The 16,512-nt window shown below is 39.3% G+C and overlaps 2 protein-coding genes and 1 long non-coding RNA gene across 5 annotated transcripts; all 3 read left to right on the top strand.

The window, feature by feature from the left end:
* Positions 1-618: 618 nt before the first annotated feature.
* Positions 619-5,027, top strand: LOC112287356 (uncharacterized). 2 transcript variants are annotated; one of them, XM_024530286.3, is made up of 10 exons: positions 619-1,084; positions 1,241-1,333; positions 1,941-2,102; positions 2,373-2,443; positions 2,559-2,616; positions 2,770-2,943; positions 3,093-3,177; positions 3,318-3,377; positions 3,607-3,680; positions 4,714-5,027. In XM_024530286.3, the coding sequence occupies exons 1-10, from the start codon at positions 842-844 to the stop codon at positions 4,834-4,836; spliced, it is 1,143 nt and encodes a 380-aa protein (XP_024386054.1). In that variant the 5' UTR covers positions 619-841; the 3' UTR covers positions 4,837-5,027. The 2 variants fall into 2 exon arrangements, with proteins under 2 accessions (XP_024386054.1, XP_090109556.1); XM_090253430.1 differs by lacking the exon at positions 4,714-5,027 and adding an exon at positions 3,885-4,086.
* Positions 5,028-5,033: 6 nt separating this feature from the next.
* Positions 5,034-6,212, top strand: LOC141045840 (uncharacterized). Of its 2 annotated transcripts, none has more exons than XM_073536669.2 (3): positions 5,034-5,204; positions 5,484-5,627; positions 6,007-6,212. In XM_073536669.2, the coding sequence occupies exons 1-3, from the start codon at positions 5,034-5,036 to the stop codon at positions 6,064-6,066; spliced, it is 375 nt and encodes a 124-aa protein (XP_073392770.1). In that variant the 3' UTR covers positions 6,067-6,212. The 2 variants fall into 2 exon arrangements, with proteins under 2 accessions (XP_073392770.1, XP_073392771.1); XM_073536670.2 differs by having other exon boundaries at positions 6,020-6,193.
* Positions 6,213-6,345: 133 nt separating this feature from the next.
* Positions 6,346-7,945, top strand: LOC149988203 (uncharacterized). Its single transcript, XR_016504958.1, has 3 exons — positions 6,346-6,532; positions 6,663-6,991; positions 7,567-7,945. It is a non-coding gene; the product is annotated as an uncharacterized LOC149988203 (long non-coding RNA).
* Positions 7,946-16,512: the final 8,567 nt, after the last annotated feature.

The following is a 16,512-nucleotide window of genomic DNA, read 5'->3' as shown; positions in this document are numbered from 1 at the left end:
CAAACAAATAACATTACTTATTTTCAAGATTTACTTTTGAAGAGCAGATAATGCATTCAAATCTGAAATGTACAATACCCAATCATTCAAACATCATTCTGAATCCCAAAAAAATTGACACAACTTGCAACAAAGAGAATAACATCAACAAAACTGGCAGGGACTTAATATTCTAAATGCAAACAAGAACACGTTCAACAGACAAAGTCGACCTCTTCTTCAACATTGTCATCATACATCGGACCATTTCACGCAACCCAGAACAACAATAGAAATACTCCACAATCACACGGCTTAAAAATCATTCCCTCTTGTTTTAGAAAAAAGATCAGACAATTTTTTTTAAAAATAGAACGAAACATAAGTAAGAAGAAGTCCCAATTACCACATTTCAGTTAAAACCTGGCAAACGTGAGTACCAAGGCAGACGTTTAAGAGCTCGGCCGAGCACCTCCAAGTGCCCACGTGGAATTCAAAAATTCAAAAAATATTAAAGAAGAAATCCAAATGCGGTGCGGGCGAATTAGGGCATGGGAAGGGGCTCCCAGTGCCCGAGTGAGAGAGGGAGAGAGTATGAATGGCTGGGGAGGTGCAGAGGGTGCTTCCCGAATCTGGAGCCCCCGCTCCACATTCTCTCACTCTCTCTATTTCTGCGTTCGCGCATTCGGAGGGGCCGTAGCACGAATCTCGCCGCTTGTGTCCAATCCCAATTCCCCGCTCACATTGCAGTAGAGCCTGTGGCCACTGTGAATTGCACTTCAGAGCTTCTTACTGTGTGAGATTTTGCGAGGTTTTGCCAAGTTTCAGAGGGTTTTTTGTTTTAAGGTTTGCAAGGAGGAGCATGGCGCTGCAGAATCAGCTTTTGATTGGCAACAGAAGGGCGACGAGCGGATTCGGTGACTGCTCGTCGTTCCTGCCTGGGAAGCCCTCTGGGACGAGAGCGCAGCGGCTGGCCACCCGCAGGTCGCTGCTGCTGTGGGGTGCCAGAGCCAATTTGGACGCGTCGGGTGGGTTTGGCACGGATTTGTTCACTGAGACCAGGGCTGCGGGTGGCGGTGTGAAGACGGAGAATCGGTTGGAGAACGTGAGCTTCGGTTTTGGGTTGGTTATTTGCGGGTTTGGAGCTTAGGTGGCTCGAGTTTCGGTCTTTTTTAGCTGATTTCAGGGTTTTGTTCTTCTTTCGTGTGGTGAAGCATTTGCATCTGATTTGATGAATTTTGATTATTCTTTTGAAGTGTAGGTTTTCGGCTCTTTCGATGGAGGTATGGTAAAAGAGTCGAAGAGAACGTTGGAGTTTGTGAAGTACCAAGGTATCGGCAATGACTTCATCATGGTGAGCATTTTCTGCAGTCGTGTATCCATTTGCAGAAATTCTGGTTTATGTTTTTTATCTGGAACGTAGTTCAAGGTTTCCATGCGTTAGGGCGATACTTTGAGACATTATTCGGTGTGGCAGTCGCCTGTAATGCAATTGTACGGGGAACTGGAACCTTGAAGCTCGTTCTAGTGTTCGAGGCTCACGGACTCAATGCGTTCCTCGTATTCTTTGAAATCAAAATGTGTAGTTGCGTATCCTCCTGTATCACGTCTCACAACTTTCGGATTTCGGACTTGGAGATTCTAGCAGCCTAAGCTTCCGTCATTTGACTAGGATGATGATGTACGCACGTTGTTAGGGTTTGGTTTGGTCTGGTCTGGTCTGGTCTGGTCTGGTCTTTTTTTTTTTTTTTTTTTTTTTTTTAAATTTATTTATGTGAAAGGAGCGAGAGGGAGAGAGATATCGTGCCTCAGCAGTGCACAAATATACGGAACGGCTTCTACCAAGTCACCTACTATCTTTCTCTCCATTTTTGTCCCAGATTTTTTCCCATGGGGACAGGGGAGTTATGTGGTGAGAATGGATTTATCATCGAGTAGGCTAATGTTCATAATAATTGCAGGTCAACAACCTCGATTTTTCGGAACCGATCATAACTGCGGCAGAGGCTGTTCGCTTGTGTGACCGCCATCTCGGCATTGGTGGCGATGGTGTCATCTTTGTCATGCGGGACGGGGAAGATTATCAAATGCGAATCTACAACTCTGACGGTTCTGAACCAGAGGTGAGACATATTCCGCTTCGCTGCAACTCATGCCTTGAGTGACTTCTCTTCAGCCATCTTGCTCGTTTCCGTTCCTTTGTGTTGAATCTATTGGACGTTGAGTAAACTCATGCTCCATTACTTTCAGATGATCTTCATTGGTTGTGGAGTCTTGATTGTGGACAATGCTCTCGTGATTTGGTTAGGTCTAGGTGATAATATCGAGTTTTTTCTGGTCAAGAAATGCAATCAAAGATGCGCTAGTCACAATTGCGTGCTTTTTGCAAGCAGATGTGTGGCAATGGAATTCGCTGTTTCGCCAAGTATCTTGCTGACCTTGAGCAGGCATCAGCACCCAGGAGGTATTTCCCGTTTCAGCTTTCACACTGGGGATTTATCTCTTGCATTCCATCCTCTACTTTGACATTTAAGCATGTTGTTGAGCTCATTAAATTCACGTGCGTTTTGAGTTCGCAGTTACAAAGTCCTCACTCTCGCAGGCCACATGATTCTTGAATTGCGGGAAGACGGACAGGTGTGCAACTTTCACACTGTGGTCTTATATGGCATCGTCCTTCAGAGTCAAATTCAATCTTGGGAGTGCCAAGTCCCTTCTTGTAGTCCAACCGCTTCTTTGTATAGTTTTCTGTGAATAATTTTTGTACTTATTATACACTATGCTACACAGGTCTGCGTGGATATGGGACCTCCTATACTGGAAGCACCTCAGATTCCAACTAAGCTTGCTCCTCAAGGGGAGGTTGTCAAAGCACCGTTGGATGTGGATGGAAAGACGTGGCTGATGACGTGTGTTAGCATGGGCAATCCTCACGCTATCACCTTCGGACAGGAAGGAGGAGAGGTAAGGGTTTTACTCGTAGCTTCAGTATGTTATAGTATCGTCATCATCATCATTATTATTACTCCGCATAAAAATAATGATTTGAGCTGAGTGTTAAATTAACTTGACTTCTAGTGGTGTGTACTTATGTTATATGCTGTGTATAATAGGGGTTGAATGTTGATGCACTTCCTTTGGAGCAAATTGGACCTCTATTTGAGCACCACGAAGTGTTTCCTGCGAGAACAAACACAGGTACGCAAGGAATGTTCAGAAAATTTGCTAGAGCACTTTGGTAGATTGTTTTTTCACCTATTGTTCGACTGAATAAAGCTGTAGATGGTGTAGAGCTGATCTATGTAAGCTTATATGAATCTTGGGTTGTGCTATTTCAGAGTTTGTTGAGGTCTTCTCTCGTAATCACCTCAAAATGCGCGTGTGGGAACGGGGCGCCGGTATGGCTTTCCTTACATGTTTTAATTGCTTTTACGACGCCTACGACGCCAGGCGTGTTTATCTCTTTCCTATATATCTACAATAGCATACAACAGTTCAACAACCATTGCGGTTGTTTATATAACAGAATCTTGTTGGCCTTTCCATCATTGTCTAGTACATGTTATAGATCTCAACCTCAGCCTGCTACTATCACTTGATTAATCTTGTTTGTCTTTTCATGGACAGGTGCTACTCAGGCCTGTGGAACTGGAGCTTGTGCGGTAGTTGTTGCTGCAGTGAAGGAAGGTCGCGCCGAAAGGGTGAGTTCGTGTGTCCTGTAATGCAATCTTGAGCTAGATGAATCATCTTGTGTATCTTGTTCTTGGATGACAGTGGTGTTCCTAATTTGTTGAAAATGGCTCTGGTTAATTCTTATTGCTTCGTTTAAGCCACGTTGGTTCATTTCAATGCTTATTCCAGATCCCTTAATCCCCTAATGGTGTAGATGATTTTGCCTTTTCCAGATGATACTCATTCAACTTTCTCGTGGAGGAGAAAGTCATAGATTGTTATTTTTAGATTACTTGTATGCTGTCATAATAATTATGTTATACATTTTTAAAAATTTTAAAATTAGTTCGAATATGTTTAGGAAATACCATTATAAATACAGTATTAACTTCTATGAATTGACATTATTTTCTGGAACGATATATTATTAAAGTATTTAACGCAGTTCAATTTTATCAATCAAAGATTAAATTGCAGTTGTATTCTTTTAGAAGTAGGTGTTTACGTTGGGTATAGAGGAACACTATATTTGCTTCTTCTCGGTCCCCTCCCCTCCGTCTTGTGCTAAGTTGTGTTGTGTTTGTACCTATGTTCCAATGTTTTCCTCCGCACATGTTGTTAGTGCATGGGGTCTAGATCTGCTATCGTTACCAATTTTGGGATAGGTAATGCGTGTGTCGTTGGCCCAGGACTGTGCCTCTGACAAGGACTTGGCACTGCGTACAGTTAGTTTTTAACACTTAGAAAACTGGGGACATGCTTCCATTTATTGGTCATTTGTTTTCATTGATAGGAATTGCACATGACAGGGCATCTCAAATCTGTAGTGTCTCAAATATGAATTACTCAATTGTAATCGAATTATAATTCGATTCACTAATCACGAGAAACGTAAATAAATTGGAAGCAAAAAGTTGTAGGCAGTTTTTGGTCGTGTGCGGCATTAGGATTTAAAACTTGGATAATGTGTATTTATATACGTAGTGCACTTGAATCTTTTTCTTCTTTTATAATGGGTGATTGTGTATTTACGTAAAATTGCTTTGGTTTTTAATGTTGCAGAGGTGCACAGTTGATCTGCCCGGTGGTCCGCTGGAAATTGAGTGGAGAGAATCGGACAACCACATCTACATGACCGGCCCTGCGAAGAGAGTATTTCAGGGCACAGTTGTGCTCGAGAATTAGTGGAGAGGAGTGTTGTAGTCGACTTGCAACTTGGGGTTAGATACATTTTGAGTCTGGCTGATCAGCTACATGCTCTTCCTTTTTTGAAACACAATTGCCTACGGTTTGCAGCTCTTATCAGCAATTGTGAACTCTAAATTTTTGGCTTTTCTGGTCAACTATATCCTCGTCATCCAAGGGGTTTCTCTTTGCATGACATGTCCAATGGAGTGATGCATTTCCTTGTGAAATCCTTTTTCTCACGTGTACACCTACTACAATATATCCCACCTCTGCAAGGAGCTCCTCAAATGTTTCAAAATGCATTTCTGAGCAATCCAAAGATGCGGAGCTCGTTGAATACATCGATTTATTTCTTGGGCTGCAAGGTACTGCCTGGTCAAATCTATACTCTGCACAACTATAGTCATCGTCTCTGCCAATACTGGATGGAGTGTTGAGTTGCAGTTATGCTCTTAAAACTTGTAAAGAAAACCGATGACAGCAGGGCGGATGGATCATCAAGGTTACTTTACAGTACGTCACGCTTTATGAACAGGCAGCCTCGTGCAATTTGAGCACTCTCAACAATCGAATAACCCGTACTTACGTACCTAGTGCAATGTAGGGGTACAAGTCACAGTGCTGACGCAATGGCAGTGTTGTAGGTAATCCATTGTAGACTATTACAGTTCACTAATACGGACTGGAGCTACTTCCACAACAGTATGGTCAGGGTGGACCCTTCTGAAGGATTTCAACGCTGTTCTCTGCACGTCTACCACAAAGCTGTATTATACTGCGGTCTCAAGGTGAGTCGATTCTTGTTTTTTTAGCCACGGACACTGTTTCTACCTGTGATGGAGTCGGCTGGTGTAGCCCTTTGCAGCATGCATTTCTACGCATTTTAGATGGCACTCGAATTTCAAAACGTCTATTTCCTTGACTTCCGTAGTCGATGCTCGATTCTCTACGTTCCAGTATAATTGTGGACTCCTGGTGAACTACACCATTAGTCTCTTTCTCTCTCTCTCTCTCATACTCCACAGCCTAGTTACAGACTCTTAAACCAAACAGACTTTTAAACATTCCAGGTTGTACGAGATTAGTGTTGACAGAGTCATTGGGCTGCATGATCTGGCCACCAATCGCTCCACTTGGAGATTATGGGTTTAATGTACTCTCTACCAGCGTACTGTTGCAGATTGGCCACAGATCGGATATGCGGATGGACTGATACTGAAGAATTAAGTTTTGTGAGCACCATCCCCGAGATAAAGCTGCCCACACCCATCTCTGCGTTGGGATTGCCTCATGGGTTATGCACTAAGCGCCTCGTATAAAACTCGAATGTCGTGTTTTAAGGTTTTGAAACTCGCTAATCCCTGAGCTAATTAGGCAGTCGATCAGGACACTGAACAGGACTGGGTCATGAGGAGCCCGCAGTGAGGTTGTTGATAAGGTGTACAGGAATGTACTCACTTGTAGGCCAAGGCTGAAGCAGGTCCCCATCAGTCGCTTTTGGTGGAGAGGACACATGCAGCCTGACGCAGAGGAGGCAGGTTCTATTCAATTGTGTGCCACAGAAAAGGACTTTCCCAGAAGTTGAAAGCATTATCTCATGTCAAGTCTCCTTCGCAGTTCTTTTTTCCAAACCTGGTGTTTCTGGGGGTATGGTGTCTTCCGACACGGGTTCCGACACTGCTACGACGTCTCTGTGAGAAGCCGAGCCTCAGTTGATTGCGCTTGATTTGTGACTCGTGAGGGGGATTTGATTTGAGCGCTGTTTGATTTGGAATCATGCTTCTCTTCTTCATTTTCTCGCTTCTTGTGTTTCTGATCGTCAGTACCGCCATAGCGCCCGCTTTGATGGAGCAAACCCAAGAAGTTGTAGACCAAGCCGTCGGCATGTGGGCCCTTCCATCTTTCTTTGGCGCCCTATCTGCGTTGCTGCTGCTCTTGGTCTGCGTTCCCTGCGGTCCGCTGGAGCCCGTGGTGAACCAGGTTAAGAATTTCCAGTACTGAAGCTGAGACCTCCATGCACTGCACGTCTCTACAAGGGCTTCTGACAACCCATGGTTGATCTGGTTTGCGCACTTTTGCGGTTTCGCTTTGTTCTCCAAACTAGACCTACAGGTCAACTTCTCAAGGACTAGCCAAGCGCGCTTCTGTGGAGGTAAGCCTTCATAGCTACTATAAATCATGGATATCGACTTTTGCTCCGGTTACAGTGCTAGAAAAGCCTTAGCAAACGAAAGTCCTATTATAAGGGTGTTTGTAACATGCCTCCCTCATTTTTAGCATTAATCTGTACATTTTTACAAGGGCTATTATTGCTTTAAGCCCTCTTCGATCTGTCAGTTCCGTAGAACGTGATAGCAAGCTATAATGCTAAAAATCAGCTCAGTGTGAGAAGAAACGCAGGTTCGCCAACATTTCAGAACGTTGCAGAAAGGTAGAATTTGTCAGGTAATTTAGTTTAGTCTTAGAAACAGTTCCATGCCAGGCAATGGAGAAAATGAACAGCCCACTGTTTTTGAAGCTGGCACTGGCCACTGAAGAGCACCCCGAGTTCGGGACCTCCACACAGAACTCCACATCATCCCTCAGCTTCCGTGACCACCACTCTAGTCTCTGACACTAGTAGTGTCTTTTTGGAATATCTTGCTTTGCTCGGGTGGCGATGGAGTTAATTTGCAAGCTGGGTGCTGTGACTAACCTCATGTTTGGGCCACCGTTTTGTGCTGCCAGCTGAACTACCCACATGGGAGGACGATGAGCTTTCGACACAGCCTTCGGCGTTGTTCGTGACTGCAGCAACAGAAAACTGCAACTTTATGTGAGAATCTGCATTAGCCCTCTGATATCAGTGCATTTGTTGCCTTCCAGTGAGCTCCAGAATGTTCTCATTTAAGGATTTTTCACGCAAGTCTTTCCTTGCTTCTTATACATGCTAGCAAGAGGATAAGCTATAGAGAGTCTTAACTAAAGCCAATTTTGAAAACAGTGGATTCTGCTGCTCTGTTGAGTTAAGAAGTAACACGACCTAGATGAACAAAATATATAGTAAAACAGCGATTACTGGAGGTGATATTGTGTGCAATGTAATGGGTCCGTTTCTTTTCTTGCAGTGTTGATTGAAGTATATCATATAATGATATGTCCATGAATGGTTATTTTTAATCTTCATTTGTGATCGTGGAGAAGTTTTAGTTTTTCAAAAAAGTATAATATAAATTCATTATCCATTTACAAATTTGAAATGTTTTAGAGTATAACTTCATAAATATATTTAATTAGAAAACATTAATTTAGGTGATAATATTTCATAAAGTGAGCCAAAAAAATCATACACAAAGTATTTTTTTTATTTCAAAAAGCTGATTTTTAACACCATGGTTGAAATTTGCACAAGTGATTTGTTTTATTAAAAAAAAAAGTTGAAACTTTCATTTAAATTTAAAGTATATTTAATATTGTGTATTCTTTAACTTCAGGTATATAATGAGAATACAGATGGTTTATAAATAGCCTAAACATTATTAAAAATAAACAATTAATTTAACATCAATACAATTTAACAAAAGTATTAATTCTAGGAAGATATTCTAAGACAAAATGTTTAATAAACACACAAGGTTGGTATTTTTTGTAAAATCAGCCACTTTTAATGTAGGAACATATATACAAAATGTCAGTAATACTAAAAAATGTCATATATTTTTTAAAATTTTGGTAATAAAATCCAGCCTTTATACATTAAGAATGTAAAATTAAAACTGATGAATTATCCTAATTCTAGGCTTGATTATGGTAAATAGAAGAGGTGGAATATGCATAATGAACCAAGTTGTAAATCCAAGTAATAGAAATTAAATACATATTAGTTAATGCACTTGATAAAACATTAATAAAGATAGTATTTGCAATTTGTATAGTGACAATAATAGTATCTCATATCTAAATTATTTGATCTTTTCCATCAATAAATATAGATAGTAATCTAGGATAGAAGAATACCTAAGAAGTATCTTGTGAGAGCTTTAAATGATAAGGTATTGCCAAAATTTAATAAAAATAAACAAGTATTAATTTATTTCATAAATATTTTATTAATTTCATATTGTGCTCAAATGACCTATAAAATATTTATAAAAATTATGATTTATTGCTATACTATTTTTTTATATAAAAAAGATCAATTAAAAAATATCTTAATTTAATTATCGAATATCCTTGAAGAACTTAATCTTCTAGAGATTTTTTTTAAAAATTATAAGATATGTACTTCTATATTCCTGTAGATCTCCAAATGTGGCAAACAATTAAAAAAAAATCATTTGTTAGCCGCTTTTTGTTACAATAACAATTGCTACATCAATCTAGACTTAGAACATTCTTATTGGTTTGAAACTCCAACACTTGTCCAAATTGGGCACACATTAATATCAAAGTCAATAAAATTATTCTTCATGGAGCTCCCCATAACTAATCAATAATTCACAATCCAAATATAAGAGCCAACAAACTTATATATATATATATATATATATATATATATATATAGATACAGTGACAAACAAAACCGAGTACAAAATCTGAAGTGCCAACTGTGAAGAGCAATTACAGAAATTTCAATGATTGCTTTATAAATCTGAAAGTTACATGGAATAATACACACAGTCTTGTACACATGTACAAAGTTGCACATCAAATTGATAACTAAACATCCTTCTACAAAGTCAAATCAACAACTATGTCTTGTACTTAGTATTGTTCAAAGAAAATCTTCAAACTTCAATATTTGTCAAGGACAAAGACTCGATGACGGAAAATATATACAAAAAGGCTATCTCGATATAATAAGTCAAAATATAAACAAGTAGGTATATTAAAAGGAAACTGGAATGGCTATTGCTACAAGACAAGAAACTAAAGACTCTTGAACCTCGACTAGAAGCAAGAAAGGAGTTGACAAGAGTGAAGAAGCCTTCACTCTTGTCTCTATATATACTATCTAACTAGGGGCTACGTGGCGACGTTCTATAGGACCTCTAATATGTGTTGACTTTATAGGACACATGCCTTGACTTACAAGGCAAGTTTTTCTACGTGTGGGCCACAAAGTTAGCTTGATCTTCAAGCTAACAACATGTGTGGCACATGGCCAACTTGTTGACCACGTTTCTAATCCAAAAAGTCAATTAAAGACACCTATGAAGTCAAAGCAGCGTCTAGGAAGTTTCTAAGAAGCTTCTATATTAAATATTATAGAATTAACTTACTTTTATCTACTTTTACTTACTTCTACCTATTTCTATATGTAATTATTAGCTTACATGATTATGGCCGTGACATTACCCCTCCTTCTAGAGACGAGTTCCACAAGGAGCGGTCATCATATGTTGAAGAAATCTATGATGCGACGAATTGTATTCGCCACATACTTTGATCTCTGTTCTCTTCGAAGATGATTGATAGGGCCTCTCAACCATCGGTAGTGTCCCATACCAGGGCGAGAAGACCACCCAGTTATTTGATCATTGTTGAGGCCTTCGTAACTTCCTTCGAATAGAATATTTGGAACACCATCAGGAGTTGTTCCTACCTCTAGCAAAATCACCAAACATCGGGAGTCCCTTCCCAAATCGTGATACCAAACGTGTTATATATCACCATCTATTCGAGGAAGAATATGTCGTTCTTGAAGATCTTCATCTCGATTGCGTCGTCTTGAAGGTTGTGACAATCGTAATGTCTCGTCCAACAGGTCAGCAAACGAAGGTTCTTGAGTTGAATCCGCTGGTTGTTGGCTCTCAATCTAATTAGCGTCACAAATGCAAAGAAGTTACAAACAAGGATAGGAAATTGAATGTTATCTTGCCTCAATCTTGTCTCTTTTATAAGAGAGATTTTCATCTTGGTTTCGATGGATGTCGTTGATGAAAAACTTTGACTTTAGCTGATGCATTTGCTAGATTCCTGGATGGCTCCCGTGTGCGTTCACTAATATCATATCCGCGCCAATGAACAAGATATTCCAACTTATTTCGGCGCCGCCTTGAGTCTAATATCTCTTCTACCTCAAATTCTTCATTATTATCTACTTCTATAGGAGGCGGTGGCATTTGTCTTCTTCCTTGTATATCCACTGTCTTATATGGTTCAAGAAGAGACCCGTGGAATACAGGATGGATCTTCATTGACTCTGATAGATGTAACCGATATGCAACTGGGTTGATCTGTTCAGAAACAGAAAAGGGGCCAAGCCTACGATAGTCCAACTTGTCACAAGGTCGAGTAGTCTTGATATTGCGACGAAGTAGCCATACCTTATCACCCACGTTGAGTTGTGGTTGCTCCTTACGATATAGATCTGCGTTTATCTTTTGTCGTTCTTGAGCTTCCTTCAATTGTGTCTTCATTATTGCATGTAACTCTGACAACCGATTTGCCATATCTTCTGCTGCAGGATTATCAACTTTTGAAAAATCAAAAGTATCAAGTCGTGGATGATAGCCATAATTGGCAAAGAAAGGTGTTTATTGCGTGGAAGAATGTACCGTATTATTATAAGCAAACTCTGCCAATGGCAGAAGGGTTATCCAATCATCTTGTTGGTAGTTGATAGTACACCTTAAATACTTCTCCAAGACTTGGTTTACGCGCTCTGTTTGTCCATCAGTTTGAGGATGGAAAGCCGAAGATAGCTTTATGTCCACTTTTAAAATCTTGAAAAGGGTCCTCTAGAATCTTGACACAAATTGAGTTCCCCTATCCGATATGATATCTTTAGGTAATCCATGATAGCGATAGATATTATCAATGAAAAGCTTAGCTGTTTCTTCACCTGTGATAGATTTTGTACATGGTACAAAGTGTGCCATCTTGGTGAAACGATCTACTATCACAAATATAGAATCATAAGATCTTGAGCTTGGAAGATCTGTGATGAAATCCATAGAAACAGAAGACCATGGTTGTTCTGGTATAAGTAATGGCTGAAGAAGTCCGTAAGGTCGATGACGAAGAATTTTTGATCTTGAACAAATATCACATGATTGTATAAAGTCTTTGACTGACTTCCACATTTGTGGCCACCAAAAATCTCTTGATATGAGTTCCAAAGTCTTATTATATCCAAAGTGCCATGCTGCTGGAAAGTCATGACGTGCTTGAAGAACACATAAACATGCTTCTCCTTCTGGAACATATAGGCGTCCTTCAAAATATAATAGATTATTTTTGAACTCGAACTTAGAAGAATCATGAGACTTGGAAGAATTATTCTCGATATCATGAACAAGAGGGTTTGAGGACATACTGGACTTGATTTGCTTGAGAAAAGTTGAATCAACAGTCAATGTTGATTTCATTGCTCGGAGATGAAATTGCTCCGGTTTCAAGAGGACCATTCTTTGTTGCTCAAAAGCTGCATCTCCTTCTTTTGGTGCAAAATAAGAACGTCTAGATAGGGCATCGGACAAACCTTGTTGTTTTCCTGGTCGATAAGTGATAATGAACTCGAATCTTGACAAAGACATACTCCAACGAGTTTGACGACGATTCAACACGCGTACTGACATGAAATACTCGAGGTTCTTGTGATCTGTATACACAGTGACTGGACTAGAAGCGCCTTCTAGATAATGACGCCATTCTTAAAAGGAATCCACGATCGCAAGAAGTTCTTTATTGTGGATCTCATAATTGATCTCGGCTGCTGAGAATTTTCTTGAATGAAAAGCTATCGGATGAAGTTTGTCATCTATTCCCATTTGTGATAAAATTGCACCCAAGGCAAAATCTGATGCATCTGTTTCCATAAAAAATACCTTGGAAAAGTCAACACGATATAAGACTGGTGCAGAGACAAACGATGTCTTCAAGGCTTCAAATGCTGCTTTCGCTTCTTGATTCCATTGAAATTTATCTTTACTAGTCAAGCGTGTAAGTGGAGCTGCAACTCGTGAGAAATCTTTGATGAAGATCCGATAGTAATTCGCAAATTCCAAGAAACATTGGACATCTCTTACTGTCCTTGGAATCTTCCAATCCATGATTGTTTGGACTTTCTTAGAATCCATCATGACACCATCATTTGAAATGATGTATCCTAAAAAGTCAACTTGAGTAGTATAAAATACACACTTTTCTATCTTGGCATATAATCTTACATCTCTAAGTTTTTGTAATACTTGACGAACATGTATTTCATGTTCTTCGACGTTCTTAGAATAGATCAGGATATCGTCTAGATAGCAGACGACAAAATTGTCTAAGAATTCACGAAATACATCATTCATGAGATGTTGAAAAGTAGCTGGTGCATTCGTGAGTCCAAAGGGCATGACATTATATTCGAAATGTCCATACCTGGTTCAAAACGCAGTCTTCCATTCATCTCCTTCTTTGATCCGTACTAGATTATATGCTCCTCTTAGATCTATTTTTGTATAGATCTTAGCTTGATTCAACTGGTCAAGGAGTCCTGATATCAAAGGTAATGGATACCTGTTCTTGATTGTGATCATGTTGAATCCTCGATAATCAACACACATTCGTAAAGATCCACCTTTTTTCTTTACGAATAGAATTGGAGCTCTTGCTGGAGATTTTGAATGGCGTATGAAATTCTTCGCTAAATTCTCGTCAATATATGTCTTGAGTTCAGCCATCTCATCTTGCGATAAACTGTAAATTGGTCCAAATGGTGGCTGAGTTCCTTCCTTGAGGTCGATTGAACAATCATATGGACGATGCTCAGGAAGAATATCTGCATTCTTTTTCTCAAAAACGTCTTGATACTCTTGATATTGACTTGGAATGCCACTTGAAGTCTTTACGTTTTCAGAAATAGGTGCAGCATAAATAGCAAAAGTTGATCCTTCTTTTGCTGCATGTATAAATGCTTTTGCACCTATCAATACGGGTTTTACTATACTAGACTTATAATTTTTTACTTAGTTAGTAGAACTATTAATAACGCTTTGGAAAAAGTCAAGTTTATGCGAATTCCAATCTATTCAAGGGTTATATTTTTCTAGCCAGGATAAACCTAAAATAACTGGATTGGACGGGGATTTAATTATGTTAAAAGCTATGTAGCTATCATGACCGTCTATTGTTACTTTTATAGGATGAGTTTCATGAGTGACATCTCCAGAAGACAAGGGACGACCATCTATGACTTCTACATGTACTGGTTTAGGTTTCTGTACAAAAGGTATTTTACGACTTTTAACAAATTGTTCATCTAAAAAACATGCTGAGGCTCCTGAATCTAATAAAGCAGAGGCTTTGTAATTCTTATGTCCTAAATATAAGTCTATTATAAAACAAGGAGAGGGTTCTGAGGAGAGGATAGGACCTTCATTAGGAATTGTACAAGGTTCCAACTGCATGGTCCCTATTGTAGCTGGACGAATCCATTTTCTGACATGTTGTTTTCTTTGACCGTCGTACCCCTCATTTTATAGTTGCGTCGCTTCTTTGGACAATGTTGAGCAGTGTGCTTAGGTTCTCTGCAATATAAACATAATCCTTCTTGACGACGACGAATCTTTTCTTGCTCAGTTAGGGATTTAAAACGTACTGCATCAATTTGCATATCTTCTACTTCCGAATGTACGTTTGGCAAAGATGTTGATGTTGCCATTGAGTAATAACGTTGAGGTTCCTGTGAATGATTCTCAGATCGAAATTCGAAAAGTCGATTATCACATTTTACCGCAAAATCGATTGCTTGACTCAAAGTTTGAGGATCAGGTAAGTTGAGCATCAATTTCTTTACTTCGTATTGCAATCCATAAAGAAATTGACTGATGAGTGCAGCATCATCTCACTTGATGTCAATTGCAAGTTGTCGAAATTGTAAAGCATACACTGTTACTGAGCGATTTTCTTGTCGCAGAATTCGGATCTTATTTGTTGCAACACGAGTTGCATCGTGTTCACCATACATAGATTGAAACTCCGCCAAAAAAGCTTCCAAATTGTCCAATATTGGATTTCGTTGTTCAAGAAAAGACGAAAACCACGATAATGCAGAACCAGAAAGTAGAGTGCCAATAAACCTGACTTGTGATCCTGAAGTTAGATAGCTTTGCGGTTGAAGTTCAATTGCCAATTGTACTTGATTGATGAACCCTCGAAACTTAAATCTCGTACCATCAAATTTCTCAGGTAAGGCAATTCTTGGTTCTCTAGTGCTTACAGGGTGTTGTACAATTGGAGAAGGAACGTGATTTGTTGTAGATGTTGAAGCAGCTCCGATCATCTCTATATCCTCACTTTCTGCTATTCTTGTTCTTTCATGTGTTGGTGAATTGAGTTGATGCATCGCAAGCATTAACTCCCTCATTTGCTCTTGCATTTGTGCCATTGCACTTTTCATTTCAACAAGCTCTGCCATAATGACACTAAGGAGAAAAATTTGTTTGATACTGCTCAAGACAAAAGAAAAGAAAGACTTGATAACAAAGAAGATACTAAGAACAATATTAGTTTAGAAGTGGGTAATCCGCAAACTTCTAATACGCTTATGTCTTGTCAAGAGAAAGGGGTAATCCACTCTCACTCAAGAAAAATAAAGCTCTGATATTGTAAGTGTACTCTTGTCAATTTGTCAAGGACAAAGACTCGATGAGGGAAAATATACACAAAAAGGCTATCTCGATATAATAAGTCAAAATATAAACAAGTAGGTATATTAAAAGGAAACTGGAATGGCTATTGCCACAAGACAAGAAACTAAAGACTCTTGAACCTGGACTAGAAGCAAGAAAGGAGTTGACAAGAGTGAAGAAGCCTTCACTCTTGTCTCTATATATACTATCTTACTAAGGGCTACGTGGCGACGTTCTATAGGACCTCCAATATATGTTGACTTTGTAGGACACATGCCTTGACTTACAAGGCAAGTTTTTTTTACGTGTGGGCCACATAGTTAGCTTGATCTTCAAGCTAACAACATGTGTGGCACATGGCCAACTTGTTGACCACGTTTCTAATCCAAAAAGTCAATTAAAGATACCTATGAAGTCAAAGCAGCGTCTAGGAAGTTTCTAGGAAGCTTCTATATTAAATATTATAGAATTAACTTACTTTTATCTACTTTTACTTACTTCTACCTATTTCTATATGTAATTATTAGCTTACATGATTATGGCCGTGACAATATTTAGTCCAATAACCTTTTGCTTCCAAAACAGCTGAAATCCTTCTTGGCATACTTTTGTATAGTTTCTCACAATCTTTTGCATCAAAACTAGGGTAAATACTACAAAAATTCTCCCACAATTCTTGAACACCTCTTGGCCTTGGAGTGACTTGGCTTAAATACTGTTTGAGAAGGGCCCAAAAATGTTCCATTGGATTCAAATCTGGAGATTGATCTGGCCATCGAAGGAGCTGAAATGGCTGTGAAGAGAGCCAAAACTGAATACTTTTTGCCATATGTTTGGGATCATTATCATGTTGAAAAACCACCTTAGTAGGATCTAAGTTGTAATTCTGTGTGGTACTTTGCAAGTAGGTTTCTAAAATTTTTTTGTACAAGTGTTGCTCTATTCTACCTTCAATTTGATACCAAGCACCCGGCCCAAAAGCAGTCATACAACCCCAAATCATAATTGAACGACCACCATGTTTGACAGTTTAACTAACATGTTTAGGTCCAGGTCGTTCTCCTTCTCT

This window comes from Physcomitrium patens, chromosome 10 (genome assembly GCF_059467195.1).
Source record: "Physcomitrium patens ecotype Gransden chromosome 10, ASM5946719v1, whole genome shotgun sequence".
In the NCBI taxonomy this organism is placed as follows: domain Eukaryota; kingdom Viridiplantae; phylum Streptophyta; class Bryopsida; order Funariales; family Funariaceae; genus Physcomitrium; species Physcomitrium patens.
This window is presented reverse-complemented; position numbering and strand designations above follow the sequence as displayed.